At 27.3% G+C, this 25,276-nt stretch overlaps 1 protein-coding gene across 4 annotated transcripts in view; it reads right to left on the bottom strand.

Annotated features, from left to right (window-relative positions):
- Positions 1–25,216, bottom strand: part of LOC107436193 (dual serine/threonine and tyrosine protein kinase) — a 28,601-nt gene extending 3,385 nt beyond the window's left edge. For 2 of the 4 annotated variants that reach the window (XM_043042198.2, XM_043042199.2), the window contains exons 1-15: positions 24,809–25,113; positions 19,738–19,937; positions 16,115–16,243; positions 15,244–15,444; positions 14,367–14,743; positions 13,028–13,326; positions 9,991–10,140; positions 8,821–8,924; positions 7,734–7,796; positions 6,547–6,681; positions 4,300–4,530; positions 3,822–3,897; positions 2,714–2,870; positions 1,845–2,007; positions 671–754 (exon numbers count right to left, since the gene is read on the bottom strand). In XM_043042198.2, the coding sequence (XP_042898132.1) occupies positions 671–754; positions 1,845–2,007; positions 2,714–2,870; positions 3,822–3,897; positions 4,300–4,530; positions 6,547–6,681; positions 7,734–7,796; positions 8,821–8,924; positions 9,991–10,140; positions 13,028–13,326; positions 14,367–14,743; positions 15,244–15,444; positions 16,115–16,243; positions 19,738–19,937; positions 24,809–24,932 (2,493 nt within the window). In that variant the 5' untranslated portion in view covers positions 24,933–25,113. Of the gene's footprint in view, positions 1–670; positions 755–1,844; positions 2,008–2,713; positions 2,871–3,821; positions 3,898–4,299; positions 4,531–6,546; positions 6,682–7,733; positions 7,797–8,820; positions 8,925–9,990; positions 10,141–13,027; positions 13,327–14,366; positions 14,744–15,243; positions 15,445–16,114; positions 16,244–19,737; positions 19,938–24,808 lie in introns of all 4 variants that reach the window. The other 2 variants (XM_071177454.1, XM_043042200.2) reach the window with 2 other exon arrangements.
- Positions 25,217–25,276: the final 60 nt, after the last annotated feature.

Here is a 25,276-nt window from a genome sequence, read left to right as displayed (position 1 = left end):
ATTACTTTGAAAGCTTACTTAGCTTTTCATCATTCTGAATTATTAATTTTGAATTTCAATATAATAAACTACTTGGGGTACAAATTCAGTTTAGATTACACTTTTGTACAAGAGTATATTATGGGAGAATTAGAATTACATGAACTCTGATGATATCAATACTACTCTTAACAACATACATATCATTTTAAGATGATAAAAATAGTGAGAAATAATTGTCGCTGACAAACTTTTTTGTCAAGAAATCTTATTTCATTAACTATGATGTATGTTTGATATGAAGATTAATATGTTCATGAATATTCATTAACAAATTTAAAAGCAGCTTTTAAGCATTGCATAAATCCAATATTACCATGTTACAATTAAATTTCATATTATCTCTCGAATTAAAATATTTCTTCATGAATGATCTGGAGAAAAAATATGGAGTCAATTAATCTGAATAATTAAAGTACTTTCGATCAAAATTTTTTTACTACTTTTTACACCTTGATTTTTTTTCTTTTGATTTCTAACAATTGAAAATATTCATAAATAAAATTATACATAATAAGGAGTTCATTTTAATACAATAGAACTAAAATATAAATACAATAGAACAAATCATGAAACGAACTATTACTTTTGAGCAGAGCACAATTAATTTAAAAATAATTTTTAAACTTACCAAAACATTTTTTAACTTAATATCTCTGTGCACAAGCCCTTGTCCATGAAGAAAACGAATGCCCTGAACAACATCCAAAGCAACCTGTCAAGGGGAGTTTAAAATATATACATCAATTACAGTATTTCAATTAAAAAAGCTTTAAAAGTAGAAACAAACATTCAAAGATTTTGTCTTTCAAACATAAGAAAATTAGGTGAAAAACAGTTCAAGCTATTTATAGAATTATTTAAAATCATATATATATTCTGCTTTATTCATGATTGTCTCAAAGATTTTGATCCAATTTTAAATTCATAAGATATCTTCAAATTTATTTTCCAAGGTTTCAAAAATATCAGATTAAGACAAACATACTCATAAGAAAATTCATTTAAAAGACTCAAATTTAGACAGATTTTTAAATTATTCTATTTTATTTTTGGATATTATAACACCTCTAAATGTTAGCCCCCCACTTTATACAAAATTTGAGCTGCAGGCATCCCTGTAATAAAAAAAAAGTTTGCTTCAAGTCATTCGATGTGAGAGAAGTTTATGGATGGGAGATATTTCAGTAAAATTTCACTGAGGGTCTCAAAGCTTTAAAAGTTAAATAAAATGGAATAAATTCGAAGAAAAAAAAGAATAATTAATTGAACTGTAATTCTTAATTGCGTATCAGAAATACTTGGAGCCCAAATGAATAAACTTATCAATAGACTCTTGATAAAAATGTTATTGGTATTGCTAAAAATACAAGGGAAAGAAAAAGGTCGTACGTTCCAGAAAAGTCGATAGATGAGGTAGAGGGAAAAGTAAAAGTGATGAAAATCAAAAATCTGAAGATAAAGGCCAAGGATAAGAATAAGTTAAGCTGTGCGGTAAAGGCCTTTCATGGACTGTAGAGCCAAGGAGTAAGTAAGGTATTGTTAAACAGTCCATGCAGTTGCAATGCTAAACAACAGGATAAAAGAGAATGTATTTCATTTGGTACATAGCAAAATAGGAAAGTGTTTTAAATTTGCTAAAGCTGCAAAACTTGTTAAAATATGCATAAAAAGTATAAGCAATTCTTGCATTAAAAAAGTTCTCTCTAGCTTTGAATATGTTGCATCTTAAAGTATCAATAAAAAGTTAGAAATATGAAATACGAATAATTTTCTATGCAGAAAGAAATTTAATTTTAAAATACCTGTAATCTAGTTTTCCAAGGAAGACTCATTTTTAATGCAGAATAAAGATCCCTTTGCAATCTATCCATAATGAGCAGCACGGCAGGGGTGCTGCCCCCGGCATATGTGAGATCAATCACAGAACCCCTAATTTGTACAATACGATCATGCTCTGGAATACTCCTGTAGAAGAATTTGATAGTTTAGAAGAAACATGAATGTATTGAAGTGTACTGTCCAGTAGTTAAAACTATTATTATTCAGGTAATCTTAACTTTTCTAGGCCTTTAACTAATTTGAATTTCATATTTTATTAGGTACATTGTATATTTTATTTATTGTAAAAAAAGATAAATCTTTAAAAAAATATTTGTTTATTACGTGAAAATGTTCTATGAGTGCAGTGGCACTCATCTTAAACTACCACCCCTACAAAAGGCTAATGTATTAGAATTTTTTTTTTATAGGTCAATTTCTTATTTTTAGGCCCTAAGCATCACAATTGCTTAATTTTTTACAAAATGAAAATTTAACCCAAATTAAAGACAAACTTAAATTTAAGGTTTTCCAGATAAAATTTTAAAATTAACTTTAGATTTATGTATGCATTAAGACTTAAATTATGTATAAATAAAGAAATTTTACTAAAAATTAAAATTGATAATTTTTTCATCTAAAATTATTTATAATTTCAAAATGCTTCGTGATATAAAACAAATGCTAAAACAAGATCATTTTTAAGCTAATATCAAAATGCTAACTAAGAAAGATTGAAGCATGAAATTTATCAAATGATATGCATAGTTATAAAATTCTAGATTCTCAGCAATAAAATGAATATTTTATTGCTAAATGCCTTGAATATGCATATAATTAGTAGATAGTTTACCTTGTATAGTAAAACTCCATAGCCAGATCATTCCAATGTTTATCATCAGGAGGAACAACAGATTTAATTGCACATGGGGAGGAGCCAGCCCATTGCTCACATGCATAGACAACACCATACTGGCCTCTTCCAATTTCTCGTCCAATGTGAGGCATTCCTAAAATGCATTTAGGAAAGTATTATATTTTTTAAAGTATTAACAATGCCAAGTAGAACAATGATATTTCAAATACTCATTAATTTACAGCATGGAAGACCCAATCAAGGCAGGCATGTCCCAGTAAGGCAGATAAAATAAAAACCCAGCTACTAAAATAAGATTGAATTTTGGAAGATTGAACAAAACAGCAACTATCCAAATTTTTCCAATGATAATTCGACTGTCAAATACTGTTGTAGATTTGCGAACACATTTTTTCTATTATGAGCAAAATATGAACAAGATAAACTGATTTGCGCGTGAACACCTACTTTACATCTTTAAGAACTAACCTTATCCTAATGAAGATTAATGTTTTTTTGCATATAATCAGCAGATCAGCAACATTTTTTTCTTATTTTATATGTTTTAGTATGTTGGAAAAGTTAGAAGTATAGCACACAAAATTGTTTCTTTCTACCTGAGCACTCTTTTTCAAAAGATAGGCTGATTTACACTAATATTACCTAATTAATATAACAAGCTAAATAGAATATTTTAGATACCAACCATAATACAGTGCAGAACCCGTTATCCGGAAATCAGAAAACCGGAAAACCAAAAAACCGGAACGAAATTCGATAAATTTTCCTGCCATTTTAAAAAAAAATTTTCTTTCCTCATAAGAGTTTAGGATTTTTCGTTCTTTTTTGAAAGATGTTTACCTTACCATCATTTTGGAAATAATCATTAGTGTATTACTCCATCGTTTTTTCTTCTTTTTCAGATTATTTCCAAAAAAAAAAATTTTTTTTTAGTTGCGTTTAACATTAAAAAAACGGCTTTTTGTAGCGATTCAGAAAACCGGAAAAATCAGTTATCCTGAATAGCGATGGTCTCGATCGTTCCGGATAATCGGTTCCCTACTGTACTAACACATTTATTGAAAGTGACGAATATAAAACATACCATAAAGCATAACATCTCTCAGTGATGTACTTTCCAGAGCAAATTTAGCAAGTTTAGGTGCATGCAATTTTCTAACCTGAAACAAAGTATTTTATTTTATTTTCTCCGAATGGACAGAAATTGTATTGATATCAATAAAACAAAAAATATATGTGTTTGTAAATTATAACATTATTCTTTTCATTCTTTAAAATTAATTTTAATCGAAATACTATTTATAAATAGGAAGTTTTAGTTAATTTAAAAATTTCTGAAGATAAGTAGCTTTAAAAAGTAACTTTGTAAAATACTTTTACCAATCTAAATTATAATTATGCTTACATAATTTTACAACTAATTTCAAATTTTGTACATTAAAACTAAATACTACAACACAAGATAATTTTTTTTAAAAATCTATGAATAGCTTTTCATATTATTTAATGACTATGCAATTTCTATAAATGTCAAATAATATTAATAGAGAATGTATATTCACTTTTAAACGTTGTTCTTCTGTCCTTTCTAATCTGCCGGAATGCATAGCTTCAAGATGACGCAAAGAAGCCCCGAACTGTTCATGTGAAGCTCTGAGTCGTTCTCGAAACTGCGCACAAATAGAACGTGCAAGCCTAGATTCGCTGAGACTCATCAACATATCATATGCCACCCTTCGTTTCCACTCACTCTCAATAACTGGAGGTGTTTTCCAAGGCAATGTTTGCACTAACTATGAATCAAGGGATTTAAGTTTCAATTAAAAGAAATTTTTAAAAATAATACTTCATTTAATTAATTTATATCAAACATGAAATTTCTAGAATCATTCATCTCGACAAAAATATATTTTAGGTAAGTAATCATTAAAGCCTTAGAAATTGTTTCGCATTGTTCAAATTTAGAATTGTTCAAATTCGATTAACTTCAGATATTTCTCTTAATGTTATCTTTTTTACAAATATACATGTAAGAAAAATATTTTAGAACGATGAAAGAAATTCATCAAAACTTCTAACAATTAAAGTTAATTTCATGTTCTACAATATAAAAAAAAAGTGAAACCTTTTAGCATGATTCACGAAATTCTTATTCATAACTAAAATAATCCTAATCAGAAAGGATAAAAATTTTGAACTGAGACAAAAAAAATAAATAGAATAAATAACTGCAACTTATGATTATGGACTGATTTAACTTATTAACACTAATCTGGTGCTTAATCTTTAATTAAAAAATTAACAAAATTTAACATACTAAGATGAAATTTGATTTCCTATTTTTGAAAACATCATAATAAAAGAGAATTTTTTACGTAAATTAAAAGTTATTCTTATCAGTTAATTATGTTTGTAGCATTACATTTATAACATTAATTAGGAGGAGAAAAATTTTCAAAAATAAGCGTTAAATTATAAGCATTTTGATATAATTTTGCAAAATATGGATAGTAAAAACCTATCTACAAATAAAATGTTACATAAACATATAAAGCAACAGCATAATAATAAGTGAAATAAGTTATCTAAAATATAAAATTGATGGCATCATTTTTCAACTGAAATAATCCTTAAACAAAATCTTAACTGTAAAACGGCAAATTAAGCAAAGTTGCTTGGTAAAATTTCTAATATAATATTATAGTAAAACAAAAATTTTAAATTAGAAATTTTGCTTCCACCATTCAAATGCATTCAAGTTGCAATTTTATTTGATTTGATTTAAAACATCACAAGCTACAATTGGTAGCTAATTTAACAATTTCTCGGCTTAATAATTTCAAAATTGACATTTTTGGTACTTAAGAAAAAGATACCTTTATTTTTTTTTCTTATGAAAAACTTCTGCTTAACAAAACTCTTCTCAGTTTGGAAGAAAACAAACTTTTAAATAAAAATATAACAAACCACAAAATAAATATTAATATATATCACAAACTATGATATATTGAATAGGGGCTAAGATCATTAAGTTATAAAGTACTTTTGTATATGTATATTTTGTGTTTCATTTGATAATAATAGTTTTTTTTTTTTTTTTGGTGAATATGTTTAATAATTCAGGATCCACGAAAACTGTTACAAATTAAGAATTCTCCTTCCTCTGTTACACTTTGCTATAACTTTAGCTGCATACTAAATTACATTCTCTGCAACTTTGCAGGCAAAAGTCTCATAAACATGCAGGAAAATTTAAGAATATACTTAATTTTTACACACTTTTAAAATAGTACATGTTTTAAGAGAAATCAAAATTCAAATAAAATAAAATTTTGTGTAATTCAACCAATCAAATTTTCAAAATCATTAAGTTGATATTCCAATATTCATGAAATACATATTTAATTGAAAATTTAAACAGCACAAATTTTGTTTTAATAACCCTACATCATTAGCTAAAGACTATTTCTTGTACAAGATTATTTCCAGCGGATAGCTGAATGATTTAATTATAAAGCAATGTGGTGTTAACAAAAGATATTTTTAACCATTACCAGCGATACTTACACAAACATATATGTCAGAATAGTCACATTGTCAAAAACTAACATGCTATTTATTTAATGGGAATTATGGTTCTAAGATTTTAACTAAAGATTTTTCTGAAAACTCTCCACACAACCTTACAACAAAATTCACAAAATAAAATCAAAAATGTCATCCAAAAATAAGCACCAATATTTCAGACAATGTCCTTGAATATCCACATAAAACAAATTTAACAAATGTAAATTGTTTAAACCTCTTACCAAAGAAAAGAAGTTGTCTGAGACTCTGTTGTATAAAAAAGGGTACTCTGACATCAGGAAGTGCTGGTGTGAACCCCATAGTAGTTTATCATACTGTTTGGGGCTGTCTTTGGGATAATGAAGAGAAGCAATTTTCTATGAAAGAAAAATAGGTTTTTGCTTCCATTTACATCAACAAATAGATGCTATGAAAGGAAGAATAAGCTATAGACAAAAGCAGCCATATATAGCAAAGCCATATACACCATACAATGAATAATAGATTGACAAAGATAGGTGAAAAGGCACAGTAATCAATTTTGATGAAAACACAATAGACTGAAGCAGCCATAAATGGATGAAAAAATAATTGGATTGCAAAGAGAGAAGTTTTGTAAATAATAAAGCAATGTCAATAAGCAAAACAGCTAAACCTATGAAGCAAACAATTTAAAGTAAACCATCATACAAGAAAACTTGAAATCCTTTCTTTCACAAATCAGAAGTTTTATGTAATTTTTAAGCATTTTAACAAAGTGTTGACTAGTTTTTTTTTCTTTTTTTTTTCTTTCTTTTAAACTTTATTTTGCCAAATTTAAACTGTAGATCTGACAAAAGCTTATTTTAAACAACTCATACCTTAATTTTAGTTTTTAAAAAAAATTATTACAGCTGGAAAAAAAACTTGACCTTTAATGAGACAATATATTTTACTTTGGTTTTAAGGATTTGATAAGATAGGATAATTTTATTTTAATACAAAATATACCATGCAGTTAATTTGTCAAACTAGTTGTCAAGAAGAATACTTCAGTATCCCTTTGAGCAAATTTCTAAATTATGAATTTAAACAACACATTAAACTTTCAACTTTTGGATCAACACATTACAAAACACATTTTGGACCAAAACAATATTAAACTAAAACTATTATAGCTAAAATAAGAAAATATTCTTAGAAAATTTACTAATTTAATTACACAGACTGTCATAATTAAAAATTATAATCTAAATAAAAAGCAATAAGACAACAATTAATAACAAAAAAACAGATATTAGTAGAAGCAATGCATTAGTAAAAGTTATTTGTTAGTAAACGTTTTTGAATTAGAACTAACGAAAAGAAAATATCTGAAAAATATGATGCCATCAAGAATAAATAACATAGAAAACATATATTGCAAAAATGTTTCAATACATATAGTTACCTGTTTCATTTTCTCAAATAAAACTCGTAACAATGAGGAACTGGTTCTGACGGTTACCTCAACCTTTAATAAAGTAAAATAACAGACTTTAACATTAAAAACAAAAATTTGCTGATACAAATTGTTTGAAAAGTTAACATTAAATTAAAAACACAAAAAAAGTATGAAATCAAACATAATGGTAGGATTTTTTACATTGGTCAAACTCAGAGTACCTTTAAATGTATCAAACATGAAAGATATGTACAAAAGGAAGATATTAAATGTTCCTCCATCACCTATCAGTGTAAAAGCTTTAAACATTGTTTTAAATTATCTTTTAGACAGAATCTTTCAATATTAATTTCCAGAATCAATTTTTTCAATGTTTATTTTTAGTTTTAACAAGAATTTTTCAACTAGAAATGCTTTGGTATTTTTCTATCATAGCCTTAGCAAAATGAAGGCACTATGTATAAATAACAGTCTAAAAGAGCCAAAATAATAGACTTTATTTGTGCTCATTGCACTGCTTTATACCTCAAAAATAATAAAATTAAAAATTATTAGAATTTTAATTTAAAAAAACTTATTTATATATACTCTCATTAAGACATTGAGAATTTCTTAAAAGTTTGACAAACACCTTAAAAAAAATACAGCTCTAGCTGCTGTAAAGTTTAGTAGTAAATATAAATTTATTTTACAGTTAAAATAACAAATATATCACTTTAAAAAAATTGTCAGAAGTATAATTCGATTTATAAGGCTCACTCAAATTAAAATATTTCATAATGCACTCTTTTTTTCTTAATTTTAAAAATGAAATAGTTATACATAGTAAATAACTCAAAATAACAATAATAATTTAATAGCAATAAAAGTTATTTAATAGCATTAAATAACTTTTTCTATTCAGAAAAATAATTGGACATTTTTAAACATTAAAATCTTACAAGTTTACTGTTAGCAAGTGCATTATAAGTCATTATGATAGATACATAATTTGACTGAAAGAAAACTGATTTGAGAAATTTCTAATTGCTAAAAAATAAAAAACTTTTTTAATAAAAAAAAAAACATTGAATGAATAAATTAAACTATTTACTTGATAAGCAGCATTCAATATTTGCTTTAAGGCATTACTAGCTTGAGATGGCTCTGAACTATCCTTTAAATTTTCCAAGCTAGTCAAACACCTTTCAAGTGTGCCTATTGAATAAAAACATAAAACATTGAATGGAAACAAAAATACAAACAATTTGTTAAATTAAAAAGTTATTATTCACTACAATAGAACAATTAAAGCATATACTAAAATAAGTTTTCCATAACTACCTGTATATTTTTTAAAAAAATTAAAATTAAATCAAAATACAGTAAAATATGCATAATTCTAACTTGTGAAATTTGAAATTCTAGATAATTTTGTTTTAAATAGTTCAAGTTTTTTGTATGATTGCTTTTAAAATTGTTTCAAAGACATGTTTTACATGATTTGAATTTTTAAAAAAAGCATGTTTAATGTATGAATGTCAAATTATTTTAAAATACAGACAAGAAGTTTGAAAGAAAAATTTATCTTTTTATACAACTCACAATTGCATCCCATATGTGATTTTTTCATATATCTCTTTAGTCAAGAAATATATGCAATTGGAGTGTTTAAGAAATAAATGCAGTTGGAGTGTTTAAGAAATATATGCAATTCAAAATGCAATTGAAAAGTAAAGATATATATGGAATTGAGGTTTACAGTGTTTAAGAGAATACATGCGATTGGAATTTTGTATATTTCCATTTTTTATCTGGTCCTTTTGATTTCAAATTATCCAAGTTTGATTCTGCAATATATATACAGTACAGAACCTCTTATCCGGAAATCCGGTACATTTTCCTGCATTTCTTTAAAAAAATGATTTTTTCCTTATAAGATTTTAGGATTTTTCTTTCTTTTTTAAAAGATGTTAACCTTACCATCATTTTAGAAATAATCATTAGTGTATTACTTCATAATTTTTTTTTCTTTTTAAGATTTCTAAATATTCCCTTTTTTTAAGGTTTGACAGAAAAAATGGCTTTTGGTAGTGATTCAAAAAACTGGAAAAATCGGTTATCCGGAATAGCGATAGTCCCCATCGCTCCAGATAATCGGTTCCCTACTGTATAAACTTTGAAGTAATATTAAAATTTTCAATACAAGTACTTACCAATAATTTTTTTTACAGGGGAAATTTAAGAAAATTAATCTTTTAAAATAAAATAAAAATTAACTTACCGACAAAACTCTCTCTGAGATAATCAACAGAACCAATTAGTTTACCGGCAACAGCACTGTTAAGGGAATTAAGAACAAGAGCTTGAATTTCAGTTGTACAGATCTGAAGATCTCTAGCTGAAGGGGGTTCACCTTCTAACAGATCTACACCTAAAAGTTTAAAGTAAATGCGAGGCATTTCTTATTATCAAATAGATATACATCTTAGAGTGACACACAACCTTTAAAAAACTCCACACAAAAAGCAAGTTTTGGAAATATCAATTTTCAAATTTTAATAATAAAAAGAAATAGGAGTAAGCAAGAACCAAGTTAAATAATAATAAAAAGAAAGAATGATTACCAATTATCATTACAATAAAAATCTTAGTTTTTAAAATCAGGACATGGCTGGCAATGAGTGTTTATGAAAATGGACACAGAAATGCATGCATGCAAAATTGGACACAGCTGCTTACAAAAGTAGAAATTGCATTTGATGTCATTCTTCCAAATTCTTATAAAGTCAAACCCCGCTATAGTGAACTCCTGGATATAGTGAACGAAATGTTCGGTCCCGTCCTTTGCTATACACGTATAATGTTATTTTTTGTGGATATAGTGAACTAAAAAAGTGAGGAATTATGAACTTTTTTCTGTCTTCGGCTGATTTTTTTCTTCTTCATTTTTTTAAAAATAATTTTGAAATTTCAACTTCAAAATAAAGACTCATACTGATTTTAAAAACCATCTATACCGTGGAATGTAGCAACAAGCATTTTCTCTTCTTTGCTTCTTTTATCACACTCGCTTATGCATCCCTAAACAAAGGCCTACCCAGGAATATGTATGGACAAATTTTTCCCTGCATCAGCTAAAGATTAATAATTTTTTTTTGTACACAAGACGGGGAATAATAAAAAATAAAAGCAAGTCAACACATTTTGGTTACTACACATTATCTTTCAATCATTTTTGTATTTAATTTTATTGGTCATTTATGAATAGTAAAAAAGAGTTTGGAACCATTAGTTAAAATTGTTTGCCGAGCGGATATAGTGAGCTCCCAGTTATAGTGAACCGAAATTTCAGTCCCTTGAAGGCTCACTGAAGGTTTGACTGTATAAGAATTTTTTCTTTACTTAAAGAATAAACTGGGAAAGTCAAAATAATTCATTATGTGATATTGTCCAATTCCATAAATTACTTGGTACATCTTATTAAATTCCTTTAAAAAAAAAAAAATAAATAAAAAAAAAAAAAGATTTAAAGAATCAACAGTTGTTTTTACAAGATTGACACAGGTGCTCTTAATATATAATAGTGGTTGTAAATTTATGTTTCAGGAATTTGGAGTTTCACTTTATCGTTCAGAATTCTGAATTTGAAGGCATCACCTGAAAAGGTACATCTGTAATATACCTAGACAAGCACAAATAATGTCTGGGAGTTTGCCTTGTAATGATTTTGCTTAGTTTTAAAATAAATAAGGAAAAGTAAGCTTACAATTTCCCAATCAGTAGTTAAATTTGAATTAAAAAACTAAAAATGTGCATTTTGAACAGTAGCAATTTTCCTTTTCATTCATTTTGAGCTATGTCCAATTTTGCAAACACGCATTTCGACCTGTGTCTATATTTATAAACAGCTATGTCGAGGTTTAAAATTTGGCCAACGGTACAGGTGCATTTTGAACTATGTGTCAATTATCATAAGCATGCAACAACATAATAGAGCACAAATAATGTAATTAAGTAACAGTCAATGATGCAGTAAGACCAAACAATGTAATTTTAAAATTAGCAAGTAACAAATATTGTAGTTATAAAAACTATAATTGTTGCAGAAGAACTAAACTTAACCATAACCTAATGGCAACACTTTTTCTGTAAACATTCAGTCAGTTAGTCATGCTAACCTGTTTGCTGCACAGCACACTATAATAACTGACTCTTGGTTTTTAATACTTGTTATCATTCTGTTATACATTTGTTAATTAAAGGAACTTAAGAACTTATAATTTATTTGTTTCGCCATCATTACGAAGAAATTATTTTAAAATGTAACAGGGCAGACAGCCTCACACAGAAATCTGAGGCAAATAGATGTAAATGAATTTTAGTTCAACTTTTTACTATTGATATTTTAATGGTGAGAAAAAGAATTAGTTCAATACATAAGAGCTAGATGTACTCTGTCTCATTATGAATGATAGTAATTGTTGAAGCAAAATAAATTACCTGTCTCTTATTTACATTATTTGTGATCTCATACTTTGTTCTGTTTTTTTTTTTAAATATATAATTATTTATTGAAATAAAATGTGTGATTTTTTTAAAATTCAAGCAATCTATTTGTTGCAACACAACAAAAAGTGAATTGCCATTAATTAAATAAAAAATTACTCTCAATTAAAGCTTAAAATTTTGAGTAGCTTCCTTGCCATCAAGTATGATATTCAGAAAAACTGAGTAATCCTGATAGAAAACCTAGCTACACTTTTTGAGAAAAATTTGCAAAACATATCAAAATGAAGTTTTTTCTCTGTTCCAATATGAATGTGCTCTTTTTTTTCCAATTATGCTACTAAAAGTTAGAACAATTTTTCTAGAATTATTATTAAACGATCAACATTATTAATACAGGGCATTATTATTAATGTAAACGCATTATCAAAAATATTGAGTATTATCAATATCAAAAATATTGAGTATTATCAACTGACCTTTTAAAATGCATAACATCTGGATTGTTACAGATCTTTTCTTCCTTCTTGGTACTATTTATATTCCCCACCTGGCATGCTGGCAGTTTTTTCCATGATGTAAAAGGGCACTTTATTATGATTTTGCTATATTTCTAATTAAATATTTCACCAGGCATGTAAGGGATAAAAATACATGACTGATCAGAGTTTACATAACAGGAATAAATTGGTAAATATAATTGTTTAACCCTGCACAGATTGCCTTGCATACCATAAGTTAAAAATAAAATGAATAATAAGAGTGTGCATTAAAATGGTAAATAATTTATGTAAATAAAACAATTTACAAACCTTGAAAATCATATATTGATGCCTTCTCTAATAGTTCATCAGTCATATTATTAATTGTTTCAACTATTAATTGCCTAATTTCTTCTTGCTTGCAATTGGCAATAGACATCAATGATTCATACAACTCAGTTTCACGCTGTCTGGCATAAGCAATTCTCTTAGGAGTAATCAACATATCCCATGTCATGTCAAAAGCACTCATTATAAACATGCGTAAACAAGTGTTATGAGCCTCATTTAATATTGTTGCAACTTGTACCAATTCAGCTTGTAAAATTTGACGAATGTGCAAAGCAAAACTAAAATAAAATTGAAAGTTTAAAATCACTTATATGACAACTGACTTCAAGATTAACATGAACTCAGCAGTTATTCCATTCAAAATCATTAATATAAATTCAAACAGAGAGAAATGCAAAATATGAAAAATTAATGGTATTTTTTCCAGTGGCATTCTTAAATTTGCCACCCTCTAAAAATTATTAAAAAAATACTGAATATCCTTCAAAATATCAAATACTACATGTCTCAACAGAAAATTTGAAATAATTTCTTTTCACTTTCTTCAAAAGCATAAATTTTTAAGTTTAAAAAAATGCAATGAATAAATACAATGTATATTTTGAAAATAACAATTTAAAACAATACAGTGGGAAAAAACACTTTTCTACTAAACAGGGGTGCTACAGAACCTATGAAAATGATAACTTAACTACGAAGAATTTAGTATAGAATAAATTATTGTGGAATTGGAATAAATTATTGTGGAAAAATTTTACTTGCATAAATTATTTTTCAAATTCAATTGAATCTTGAAATAATTGATAAAATGTTTTTACAGATACACTAACCTCTCTAAATCAAAACGTAAAAATATTTCATTAAATAATTCTAAATAATACATTTTTGCAAATAATACAGTCCAAATAATACATTTTTAGGACTACAATAAAATAAATCCATAACTATAACAAAAATTAACTTTTAAATTCATACAAAAAAACAGAAATGTTTACAGTCCTAACAAGTGAACCTCACAAATTGTCACATACTAACGTTGATGAATGAGATAGTTGTCATTAGGTTTTATTCCCATGTAACAATTCAAAAAATTACGAACTTGAATTTTGCAAAATGTTTTTCAGTAAAAAAAAAAGAAAAAAAAGACTTATTATAAAGAATATTTTTCAAAATTTGTTAAAAGATTATTTTGTTGAATGTGTAAATATCATGAGTAATCTATATTAATAAGTACAGCTCCAGAATTATAAGTGAATATAAATTTCCTTTGAAAGTAGGATAAATACAAATCAACATATTAAATTTTATCAAAATTTACCTTTGAAAATTTTCTAAATCTTCAATTAGTTTGCTTTCCACTTCAATGGCTCCGCTAGGTTGTCTACACAGTTTCTTCTTGAGATTTGGAGAGATCACATTCAAAAAACCAAGCCCACATAATTGTTGAAATAAAGTCATAGAAGTTGAACCTAATTTAGAATCCAGCGATTCTTTTCTTTTTAACACAGTTTGATGCATAATGGATGTTTCGTGATAAGAATGAGGTTTGAATGAAGTTTTTTTACGAGCGTTAAAGCCAATTCCTCTTTCATGCTGTTCAGATTCAGTAAGTTCACAGCAGGGTGGAACTACACAAATGAAAAATATAGGTAGTTTTGGAAATTTCTTCTTTAATTCCATAAGTTCTGTCACTTCCTATGAAAAATGAAGAAATGTTAACTATTTTGTATTAAAATAAAGAATTACATAACAATTTTTTAATTTACGTAATACAGTGAAAAGTATCTTGCAGTTTCAAATAAATTGTAGCGCCTAATAAAATACAAATAAGAATTATGATAATGCACAAATTTTTTTTTTTTTTTTAAAACTAAAAGCATACATTTTATTATAGTCTCGTTTAAGAAAAATATCAATCAGAAATAGTACAAATTTTTGCAGAGATAAACAATAAATAAATTTTTAACACATCAGAAAGATGTCCAAGATAAAACTTAAAACAAATAAATGCATAAGAAATTAGGGTTCTTATAAAATACGAAAGAAAAGTAAAAATTGATTAGTAATCTTACAAACCAATAAAAAAAATTTTTACTTTCACAAAATGTAAAATTTAAAGCAAATGACAATTGGTTAATATTCAATTTCTGTAATATTATACAACTCCAATAAAGTCTAATTATGCATCCCATTACCTTTTGAGTTAAAGTGCCATTAGCAATAGCATATATCACAATAGGTGTATAACCTTCCATACAAATAGAAAGAACTTGCTCAAAATTAGCATTAACATTCGTGGGAGATATCATAACAACCACATCATCTCTGAGTAACTGATGACGTAACTTTATGTCTAATATTGCACTTTCAAATGCTGGATCTTCACTACCTTTTCTCTAAAAATAAAAATAGCTATTAAAAAATATTCAAAACTTTACCTGTAACTCACAAAATTATACATTCTATTACATAAAGTTTGATACTATAATGTATCAAACTTTAAACACAGCTTTTCTTGTTTAACACCATATGAAAATTAACATCTCGTCACCTATAACCTTATACTGAAACTGATCAATGAAATCCCTAAAGCTAGCAGGAGAAATATATATTTGCTAAAATACTTTGTTATTATTTACATATTTGTTAACTGCACAATGAAAAAATAGTTTCAATGTTCAGTTGATCAAAAAACTTTTTAAATTGTTGGAAGAAGAATATTGTGCTTCTACTATGTCATCTGGTATAAAATACTTAGAAAATAAATTAAAAGAAATCATATATTAGAAGATGAAATAGGTTCAGATACTTGAGGTTCAATTGAATCTTAAAATGAATCTTAAAAGAATTATTAAATAAATAAAATGCATATAATTGATGATTAAAATGATCACTGAGCTTTTATGAAAGAAAACTTTATTGAGTCAAAAGCATGGTTTTAAATCTTTGAAGAAACTAAAACACATTTTAAAATAACTCCTTAAGTATCAATATTTAATGTGTCAAATGTATAAAAAAAAAAAAAATTATTATTTTGAAAAAAATCATAATAATGATGATACTTACTTTCAATTCAAGATCTTCCAAAGGAACAGTATGCCATTGTTGTTCATGAGAAACAAGATGACCTAATAATTCATAACTATTTGGAAGAGCTAATGTCACCTGAGTTTGAACACCATATATAAATCTGACCTAAATTGAAAAAAATCAATTTTATTAAAGCTCACCTTATATTCATTAAAAACTATGGACAAATCAGAAAAAAGTAGAGCTGCTTAACACTAGCATGTGCTCACACAACACAAAACTGTAAAGAATTGAACTAAGCTTTTGATTATGTTTGATTGTTCTGGTGCGATGTTATGAGGAAATGGATCAGAGAAATTAACCTCATGGAGCTAATAACCACCTATAATGCGTGCAAAGATTTCTCTTCCTTGCTCATCCTTGTTTGAAAGTGTGGTCTTTCAAAAAATTGACTGCCTATGACCAATTTAATATCACTGAGTAAAATATTGGAAAATTACAATCATCATTATCATAATTACTCTCGTTATATTAATGAACATAAAACAGCTGGCAGCTCATCATAATCACTTAGTTGTCAATAGTGTAATTAAAATGTTAATGTATCACATTATTACCTATTTTAATAATGTAATTTTAAACTTAAAAAGTTACAAAAGGTACTGAAAATTATGATTTCGTTTATTATTTATTCAATCTTCCTTTTATTCTTTTTACATGGTAAGAACCCTATATTTAAAAAGAATTGCATAGATCATGTCCATCAATGATAAATTATAGAGATAAATTTTTGAAATTTATATTTGTTTTTTTTGTGTAAAAAGTTTTAAACTTAGAAAAGTTAAATGTTCACCTCATCCCAATGACAACAAAATAAATAAAAAGAAATGCAAACACTATAACAAAAATAATATATATATGTAAGAAAAATCAACTAATATAGTTTAATTTCTTGTAATTACAGTGATTCAGAATAAATATTTAGATCTTCAAAATACATTATAAAAATAAAAGTTTTCCTAACCACTTGCTTTAGTAAGAAATTTACAGCTGCATGTACTTCATTAGTCAAGGGCTGTAAGGCATTAGGTGTTCAATGTATTAGGGAAATCACAAAAATCTTATTTCGTATCACAAACAATGGATATCTTTTTTAATACATGGTATTATTGTATACACAGGTGTACAACACATTATTAGTGATTTGTGAGAAAAGTATCCTTATGTTCATGCACATTTTTTTAAGGCAAGAAGTAGTTACGAAAATTTTAAATAAAAATTAAGAAAATTGAACTTCATTCCCACATAAAAATATTAATATGACAATTTACAAAAATAAAAATCCACTAAATCTAATTAGTCGTTTTAATTCAACCTAACAGGAATATTAACTTTACAAAATAAAAACAATCTATTGACAATGCATTGAAATATTTTTTTTAACTACATGATATTTAAAATCCTTGAATTTAAAAGTTAATATTATAGTTCAATATTAAATATAGAACAGTTATACATAGTACAAAAGGCATGCTAACACAGCTCAGAGATAATCTAAGTCAAATAATACAAATTCTAAAATCTAAAAATTTTTTGGGGAAAAAAAAAAAGAAAAAAACCTCAAATGAAACTAATGTTAATTGATTGTTTTTATGTTTCTAAGTCAGTGGAAAAAAAATTATTTCCTGTAACCTGTTGCAACCTCTTGATATTTTACAAGAATTTTTTTTAAAAATAAAATAAAAAATTTGCATAATCATTAGTTAAAAAATTGCTCTTTTTCCTAATACATAATGATTTTATTTAAAATTGATACCTTAAGAGTTGTGCAATTTTATCAAACAACTATTATAATTTTTACTTAATTTTATATATATATATATATATATATATATGTATTATATAATTACATTACATATTACAATAANTGCAAAGCTTTCTCTTTCAGGATAAGTCCTGAAATTGGAATGTTTTGGGCTCGGGCCATTCTAAACCATTTAACAAGAGCATTTTCAACGTCTTCGAAGGTCGAAACACGCATTCTCTTTCTCTTCTCGCCATCCTGAACACGTAAAGAACTTTCAATTTTATCTTTTAAGGACCAAATGGCAATGAACGTTGTGCGAGGGACTCCTTTCCGTTTTGCAAAAGCAGCCTTAGACATTCCAGATTGCTCAAATTCTCTTATCATTTGGAGCTTTTCATCCAACGTCCAAGATTTGTATCCAAGTTTACTCGCCATGGCACTAAACTAAAGACTAGAGAGACTCGATACACCACCGCACTGCTACGCCGTACTAAGTTTTACAGGAGAGAGAAGAAAAGGCGCGCACTCCAACATGCTCGTTTTCTGCCACATGTTCTCCCGCCCCCACCGTTGCCCCCTCGTAAGGTCAGAGATAAGGAGCATTATTGCAACTCTTTCTGCAAGACATGTTGGAAGGAGGGGTGAGACAAAAGGGCAGGGGGAAAACGCTTCCAGTGTCCGAATTCCATTACCCCCTCGTAAGGTCAGAGATAAGAAGCAGCAACTCTTTCAGCAAAAGGGGGTGGAAGGAGGGGTGAGACAAAAGGGCAGCGGAAAACGCTTCCAGTGTCCGAATTCCAAGAACCAGTTGCCTAGTGCGAATGGCAAAATTAGCCAAGTGGAAATTTCCGAAAAAGTTGACTGGAGAAAAGCAATTTCCCAGTGAAAACATTCTTTAAAGTGTCATTTTATCCGGAGTTCATAATTTCTCCATGACGTATTAAACGGAGTTTGTTAACACTAAATCCAATGCAAATCAATCGGGACTTGAAAAAAAGCGTCGAAATAACCGGAGTGACGAATTAAGCGAGTGTCAAATTATCGAGGTCCGACTGTATGACAATTTACAAAAATAAAAATCCACTAAATCTAATTAGTCGTTTTAATTCAACATAACTGGAATATTAACTTTACAAAATAAAAACAATCTATTGACAATGCATTGAAATGTTTTTTAACTACATGATATTTAAAATCCTTGAATTTAAAAATTAATATTATAGTTTAATATTAAACATACAACAGTTATAAATAGTACAAAAGGCAAGCTAACACAGCTTAGAGATAATCTAAGTCAAATAATACAAATTCTGAAATCTACAAGTTTTTTTGGGGGGGAGAAAGAAAAAAACATCAAATGAAACTTATGTTAATTGTTTGTTCTTATATTCCTAAGTCAGTGGAAATAAAACTATTTCTTGTAACCTGTTGCAACCTCTTATTGATATTTTATAAGAATTTTTTTTTTTCAAAATAAAATAAAAAAATATAATCATTAGCTAAAAAATTGCACTTTTTCCTAGTGCATAATGATTTTATTTAGAATTGATACCTTAAGAGTTGTGCAATTTTACCAAACTATTATAATTTTTACTTAATTATATATATATATGTATATATATATTATATATATGTATTATATAATTACATTACATATTACAATAATTTACATTAAATATAAAGTAATTAAATTTTGTTAAACATAAAGTAAGTACATGAAGTTTAAATAAATTAACTACATAATTTTATTTTATTTTTAAAATCAAAGCATATTTTTCCAAAAATTCATTTCTTTGTTTTAACTCCTTTTAAATTAACCATATTAAAAAGAGAGAGAAAGAAAATAACGTACCATGCGCCAGGAAAACTTAGAACCATCACTCTCTGCATCATGAGGTTCTGTGGGTAATATTTTCTGTCCAAACAATTCATTAGCAACAGCTGCTTTAGCCCAACAATCATGTCCTAATATTGTAATCCCTACAGCACTGTAAATTAGATCATGTACAGCTTGCTCATTCTCAAGTTTTAATTGGATACTGGAGATTTGTTCTGAAATAGATTTAATCATTTTTAATAACTAGAAAATAGAGAAAAATATTAGCTACAACCCACAGAAATTATTGATAAACTGAAGTTACAAATTAAACCTTTTTCTTTGATTTCAGATGAATCAGAAAACTTAACAGTATAAAAAATATGGTTAATAATGAAAATGCTAAGATAGTCAATTGGCAGTGATATAAATAGAACAGAGCAATGTAAGTTATCATATTCAACCTATTGTGAAAAATCTCCTTATAATTTTGCGAATGTTAAAATGTGGACCAGATGTTTTTAAAAAATTAAGAAAAAATGTGGTTGGAACAAACTCTCTGTGAAAGGCCCATATTTATGAAAAATCTATTCACAGTTTTGTAAAAATAAGCTTCTTTTGGGGGGGGGGAGAAACAAAAAACTGGTCTTTCAAGGAGTTTTTGTTTTAAAAAAATGATTAAAGCAGTTAAATTTCTTGAAGGAAACATTTTTTTAATTTGTAAAAAATAATTTGTAAATGATTAGTTATAACAATAAATTAATTTATGAAAAAATTTTGCAAATGGTTTGTTAACAGACTCAGATTTTTTCTAAAATGACCCCTGAAAAGTTATATTTAGATAATTACAAGAAAATAAAAAAATTAAAGAGTTTTACCCTTAAGTTTGCCTGATATTCAAATTTTTTGTTTCACCTTTGCATGTGTCAGTAACTAATTGTTGCCAAAACTTATCAACTGTTTTAGCCCAGGTATCACTATATAGAGAAATCTTTCCAATAAACTTCAAATCTTTTTTCATTTACTCTACATTACAGAAAGTACACGAAATATGTAAGATAATCCAATGCAGACATAAATTTTTTTAAGCATTGATGTTTACAGATTACAACATACAATACCCTAATGCTAATCAAAAAAATTTGAATTTTATTAATATTTTCAAACTTAAATCAATAAAACCTAAAAAGTTGCGAAAAGAGCATTGATTTTCAAACTTTATGTCTTGTAGTTTTTTAAAGCTACCAAAAAATGGAAAAACTTCAAATCAAATGGAAACAAAAGAACTAAAATATTACCTTACAATTTTTTTAGTAAAAAATTAAAAGACAATTCAGAAAATATAAACATTTTTTGAATTAAAGAAAAACTTTCAAAATAGTATTTAGGAAACAATTTCTAAATAATCAATGAAAAAAATAACCAAATATTTTAAACCATGGAAATTTCAATGTTTATTTCATTTTAATGTAGAGTTTCTGATGTAGTATATGAAAGAATATCCTTGAGTTGAAGAAAAAAAAAAATAGAAACTAAAGGTGAGCACAAAATCTTTTAAAGAGATGGACAACACATTGTTTCGAAATAATTTTGACTATCCAGGGAGGGAATAAAGTATTTAATATTAATTATTTATTACCATTTTAATGCATTTTGATTCATAAATGTTTAATTATTTCTTTTTTTTTAATGAAAACCAGTGAAAATGAGTAATAACTAGAAAAATCTTCTAGTTATATCTCTAACTATTCCTTGAATTATGTGTTTCAAGATATATTTAGATTGTAAAATATTTTTTCAAATCTTTTGAGATCTTTAAATTGACACCTCTAAGTTTTTGAATTTTAATGTCTGAATCAGCAGGATTTTTATTTTTTGAAATGTTTCTAAAATTTCCAATTTTTTTTTTAAATTTACTGATTATTAATTTTCACAAGAAAGTGATGGTGCAACTAGACCAGTCAAGTAAAGTAAGTCAGGGGTCTGCCTAGGCCTAATTTACTACCGTTTAGCCGTACCTTCACAAATTCCACTTTACGAAAAAAGGATAGTTTCACAAAATACTTTTTCTTAAAATTTTATCTTTGTATCCCTTAAGAAACGATAAATTCATATTTTTACCATATTTTTGTGTTGATTTTTCAATATAATTCTTAATTTTTCACAAATTATGTCTAAATTTTCACAAAACAGGTCCCTCTCAGAAAAACCTACACAGACCTCTAAGTTCTACAGTCTTAGTGTTCAGCATAGTTATGTCATAAAAAAAAATAACATTATGTTTTAAAAACAAATTTGCATCTTCCCAAATGTTTGGCATGTAGTGTAGGTGCAAATATATTTTAAATACAAGTAGAAAATTATTTAACAAATTTTTAAACTAGTTATTTAGCATTTTATGTAAATCCATTAAGCAAAGATATAATTTAAAATGCTTAATAGAAATCAAATAATTGTAGTTGAGCTGTCAAACCTTGAATGTTTGACATTCAATCACGCTTGTTACAGTTTATAGAACTTAGTTTGAAGGAGGTGGACAACAACTGTAGTTAAATGTCTCTGCAAATATAAAATTGCGGCATTCTTACTGAAGAAGAGCTTCCTCAGAAGTGTGTTTTCTTAAAAAATTATTGGGAAGATTTCGGTATAGAGATCTGCGTCAGAATAATCGCCTAGTCTTGGCAACTTCGGGAAGAGCTTCCTCAGAAGTGTGTTTTCTTAAAAAATTATTGGGAAGATTTCGGTATAGAGATCTGCGTCAGAATAATCGCCTAGTCTTGGCAACTTCGGGAAGAGCTTCCTCAGAAGTGTGTTTTCTTAAAAAATTATTGGGAAGATTTCGGTATAGAGATCTGCGTCAGAATAATCGCCTAGTCTTGGCAACTTCGGGAAGAGCTTCCTCAGAAGTGTGTTTTCTTAAAAAATTATTGGGAAGATTTCGGTATAGAGATCTGCGTCAGAATAATCGCCTAGTCTTGGCAACTTCGGGAAGAGCTTCCTCAGAAGTGTGTTTTCTTAAAAAATTATTGGGAAGATTTCGGTATAGAGATCTGCGTCAGAATAATCGCCTAGTCTTGGCAACTTCGGGAAGAGCTTCCTCAGAAGTGTGTTTTCTTAAAAAATTATTGGGAAGATTTCGGTATAGAGATCTGCGTCAGAATAATCGCCTAGTCTTGGCAACTTCGGGAAGAGCTTCCTCAGAAGTGTGTTTTCTTAAAAAATTATTGGGAAGATTTCGGTATAGAGATCTGCGTCAGAATAATCGCCTAGTCTTGGCAACTTCGGGGCAGCNAATTTTCATAAAACAGATACCTCTCAGAAAAACCTAGGCAGACCTCTAAGTTCTGCAGTCTTAGTGTTCAGCATAGTAATGTTATAAAAAAAAATAATGTTTTGTTTTAAAAACAAATTTGCATCTTCCCAAATGTTTGGCATGTAGTGTAGGTGCAAAGATATTTTAAATACAAATAGAAAATCATTTAACATATTTTTAAACTAGTTATTTAGCATTTTTTGTAAATCTATTAAACAAAGAAATAATTTAAAATGCTTAATAGAAATCAAATAATTGTAGTTGAGCTGTCAAGCTTTGAATGTTTGACACTCAATCACGCTTGTTTCAGTGTAGAGAACTACGTTTGAAGGAGGGGGACAACAACTGTAGGTAAATGTCTCTGCAAATATAAAACTGCGGCATTCTTACTAAAGAAGCTTCCTTAGAAGTGTGTTTTCTTAAAAATCATTGGGAAGATTTCGCAGGGGTCTGTTTAGAAGAAATTTGGGTCCGTTAACGGACCTTTCACAAAATATCCCTTCATAAAATCGGACCCTTCACAAAATATTTTAACTTAAAAACGGACCCTTCACAAAGTCATTTTTCTTTTATTCGGACCCTTCACAAATTTGTTTATCTTCATTATTATTTAGTTAATCGAATAAACCCTTTCCAAGGCAGAAAACAAGAAAAATGGATGTAAATGAATTAAGTTTTGTCTTCGGCGGAAAATTCTTCCATTATTCGTCCTAAATGAATATTCTGCATTCAGCAGTATAGGCTAAATACCAAATATTTGTATGTTGCATTTCTAATTTAGAAGCAGCAATTGTTGTTTATTTTTGAAAATTTAATTCTTTTAATTATAATTTTACAGTGTTGAGCATAATCTTGTATCTACTTACAATTTAAAAACTCCTTGAAAAAATTTTTTTTTGCAATAACGGACCCTATTTGCACAAATTCATAAAAGCGGACCCTGGTTGAAAGAATGAGTAATTTTTTCACAATTTCATGAAAAACAGACCTTTCACAAAATGTCTGGACAGACCCCTATTTCGGTATTGAGATCTGTGTCAGAATAATCGTCTAGTCTTGGCAACTTCGGGCAGTGGCCCGCGAGAAACTAAAAATACATCACAGAAACAAAAGGAAATGGAATAAAATCGAAAGGAATAATTCCTAGCCACCCCCAGGCAAACATCAACATGTTTTAAATTTTTTTTATAAATTAGCAAGTTATCTATTCAGCACCTTGGCGATTGTAGTTAGCACGACAGATCAGGATACGGGAATCATTGTGGTAATTTCCTTCTTAAGTTTTATATTTAACACACAAATATGAAGAAATAAATAAGAATTTTTTAAAAAAACTATTAACCTTTACTACATAAACAATTCAAACTTAAAAATTGTCTCTAAATGTATTTTAAAAACATTACATGAAACAGTAAAGTTAAAATTTTGAATCAACACACTTTAAAAATCTTAAGAGAGCTTTTTAATTTTTTTAGTTAAATACACAATATATAAGTATTTAAAAACTAAACATTAAATAACTATTATAATAAAAAAACTGAATTAGAGTACTCTAATGAAAAAAACGAAAGAAATGTTATAAAACTATACTTAAACTATAAAAACAGAAATAAGCAGTTTTACCATTGAAATATCACACAGATTTCAAAATAATAATAAATAATTTTAATGAGAAAGTAGGTTTGTAATAGCAATTTACACAAACGAGGAAAAATACAACGGTTCAACAATAATTTCTAACAAGTAATAAAAAAATAGTTTTAAAAGTATGACCAGAAAATATATATTATGTACCATCGGTAAAATATCCACTTTTTTCAATATCTTCAAGGGATTGTTTAGTATCACGTAGTATTCTTCTGAGCTGTCTTGAATGATTTCTAAATTTTGAAATTTCATAAGGTAAACTTGCTGCCATAATTTATGAGTTAAAAACTATTTACAGCTATACATTCGCAGGATTTTGTGTATTGCATTAGAAAAAAAAGATTTCGACAAACACTTATCAGAGAAAAATATGATATCTCCAGGTTTCTCACAAACACATTACGAACAGAGAATTCCTGCGCCAAGACGAAAACTAAAATTTTATCAGAAGAGAAAAAAGTTATTTTTTTTATTTGATTATCGTGGTTACAGTTAACAAAAGGAAATAACGTTTCTAAGCTTATACTTATATAATTAATAAAATTAAACTTCTACTTCAACTTTCAGCTCTACTCGGAATTCAAAACGTCACAGCGAATATAATTTCATTTTTCA

This window comes from Parasteatoda tepidariorum, chromosome 2 (assembly GCF_043381705.1).
Source record: "Parasteatoda tepidariorum isolate YZ-2023 chromosome 2, CAS_Ptep_4.0, whole genome shotgun sequence".
In the NCBI taxonomy this organism is placed as follows: domain Eukaryota; kingdom Metazoa; phylum Arthropoda; class Arachnida; order Araneae; family Theridiidae; genus Parasteatoda; species Parasteatoda tepidariorum.
Note: the sequence above shows the minus strand (reverse complement) of the source record. Positions and strands in the feature narration are given on the sequence as shown.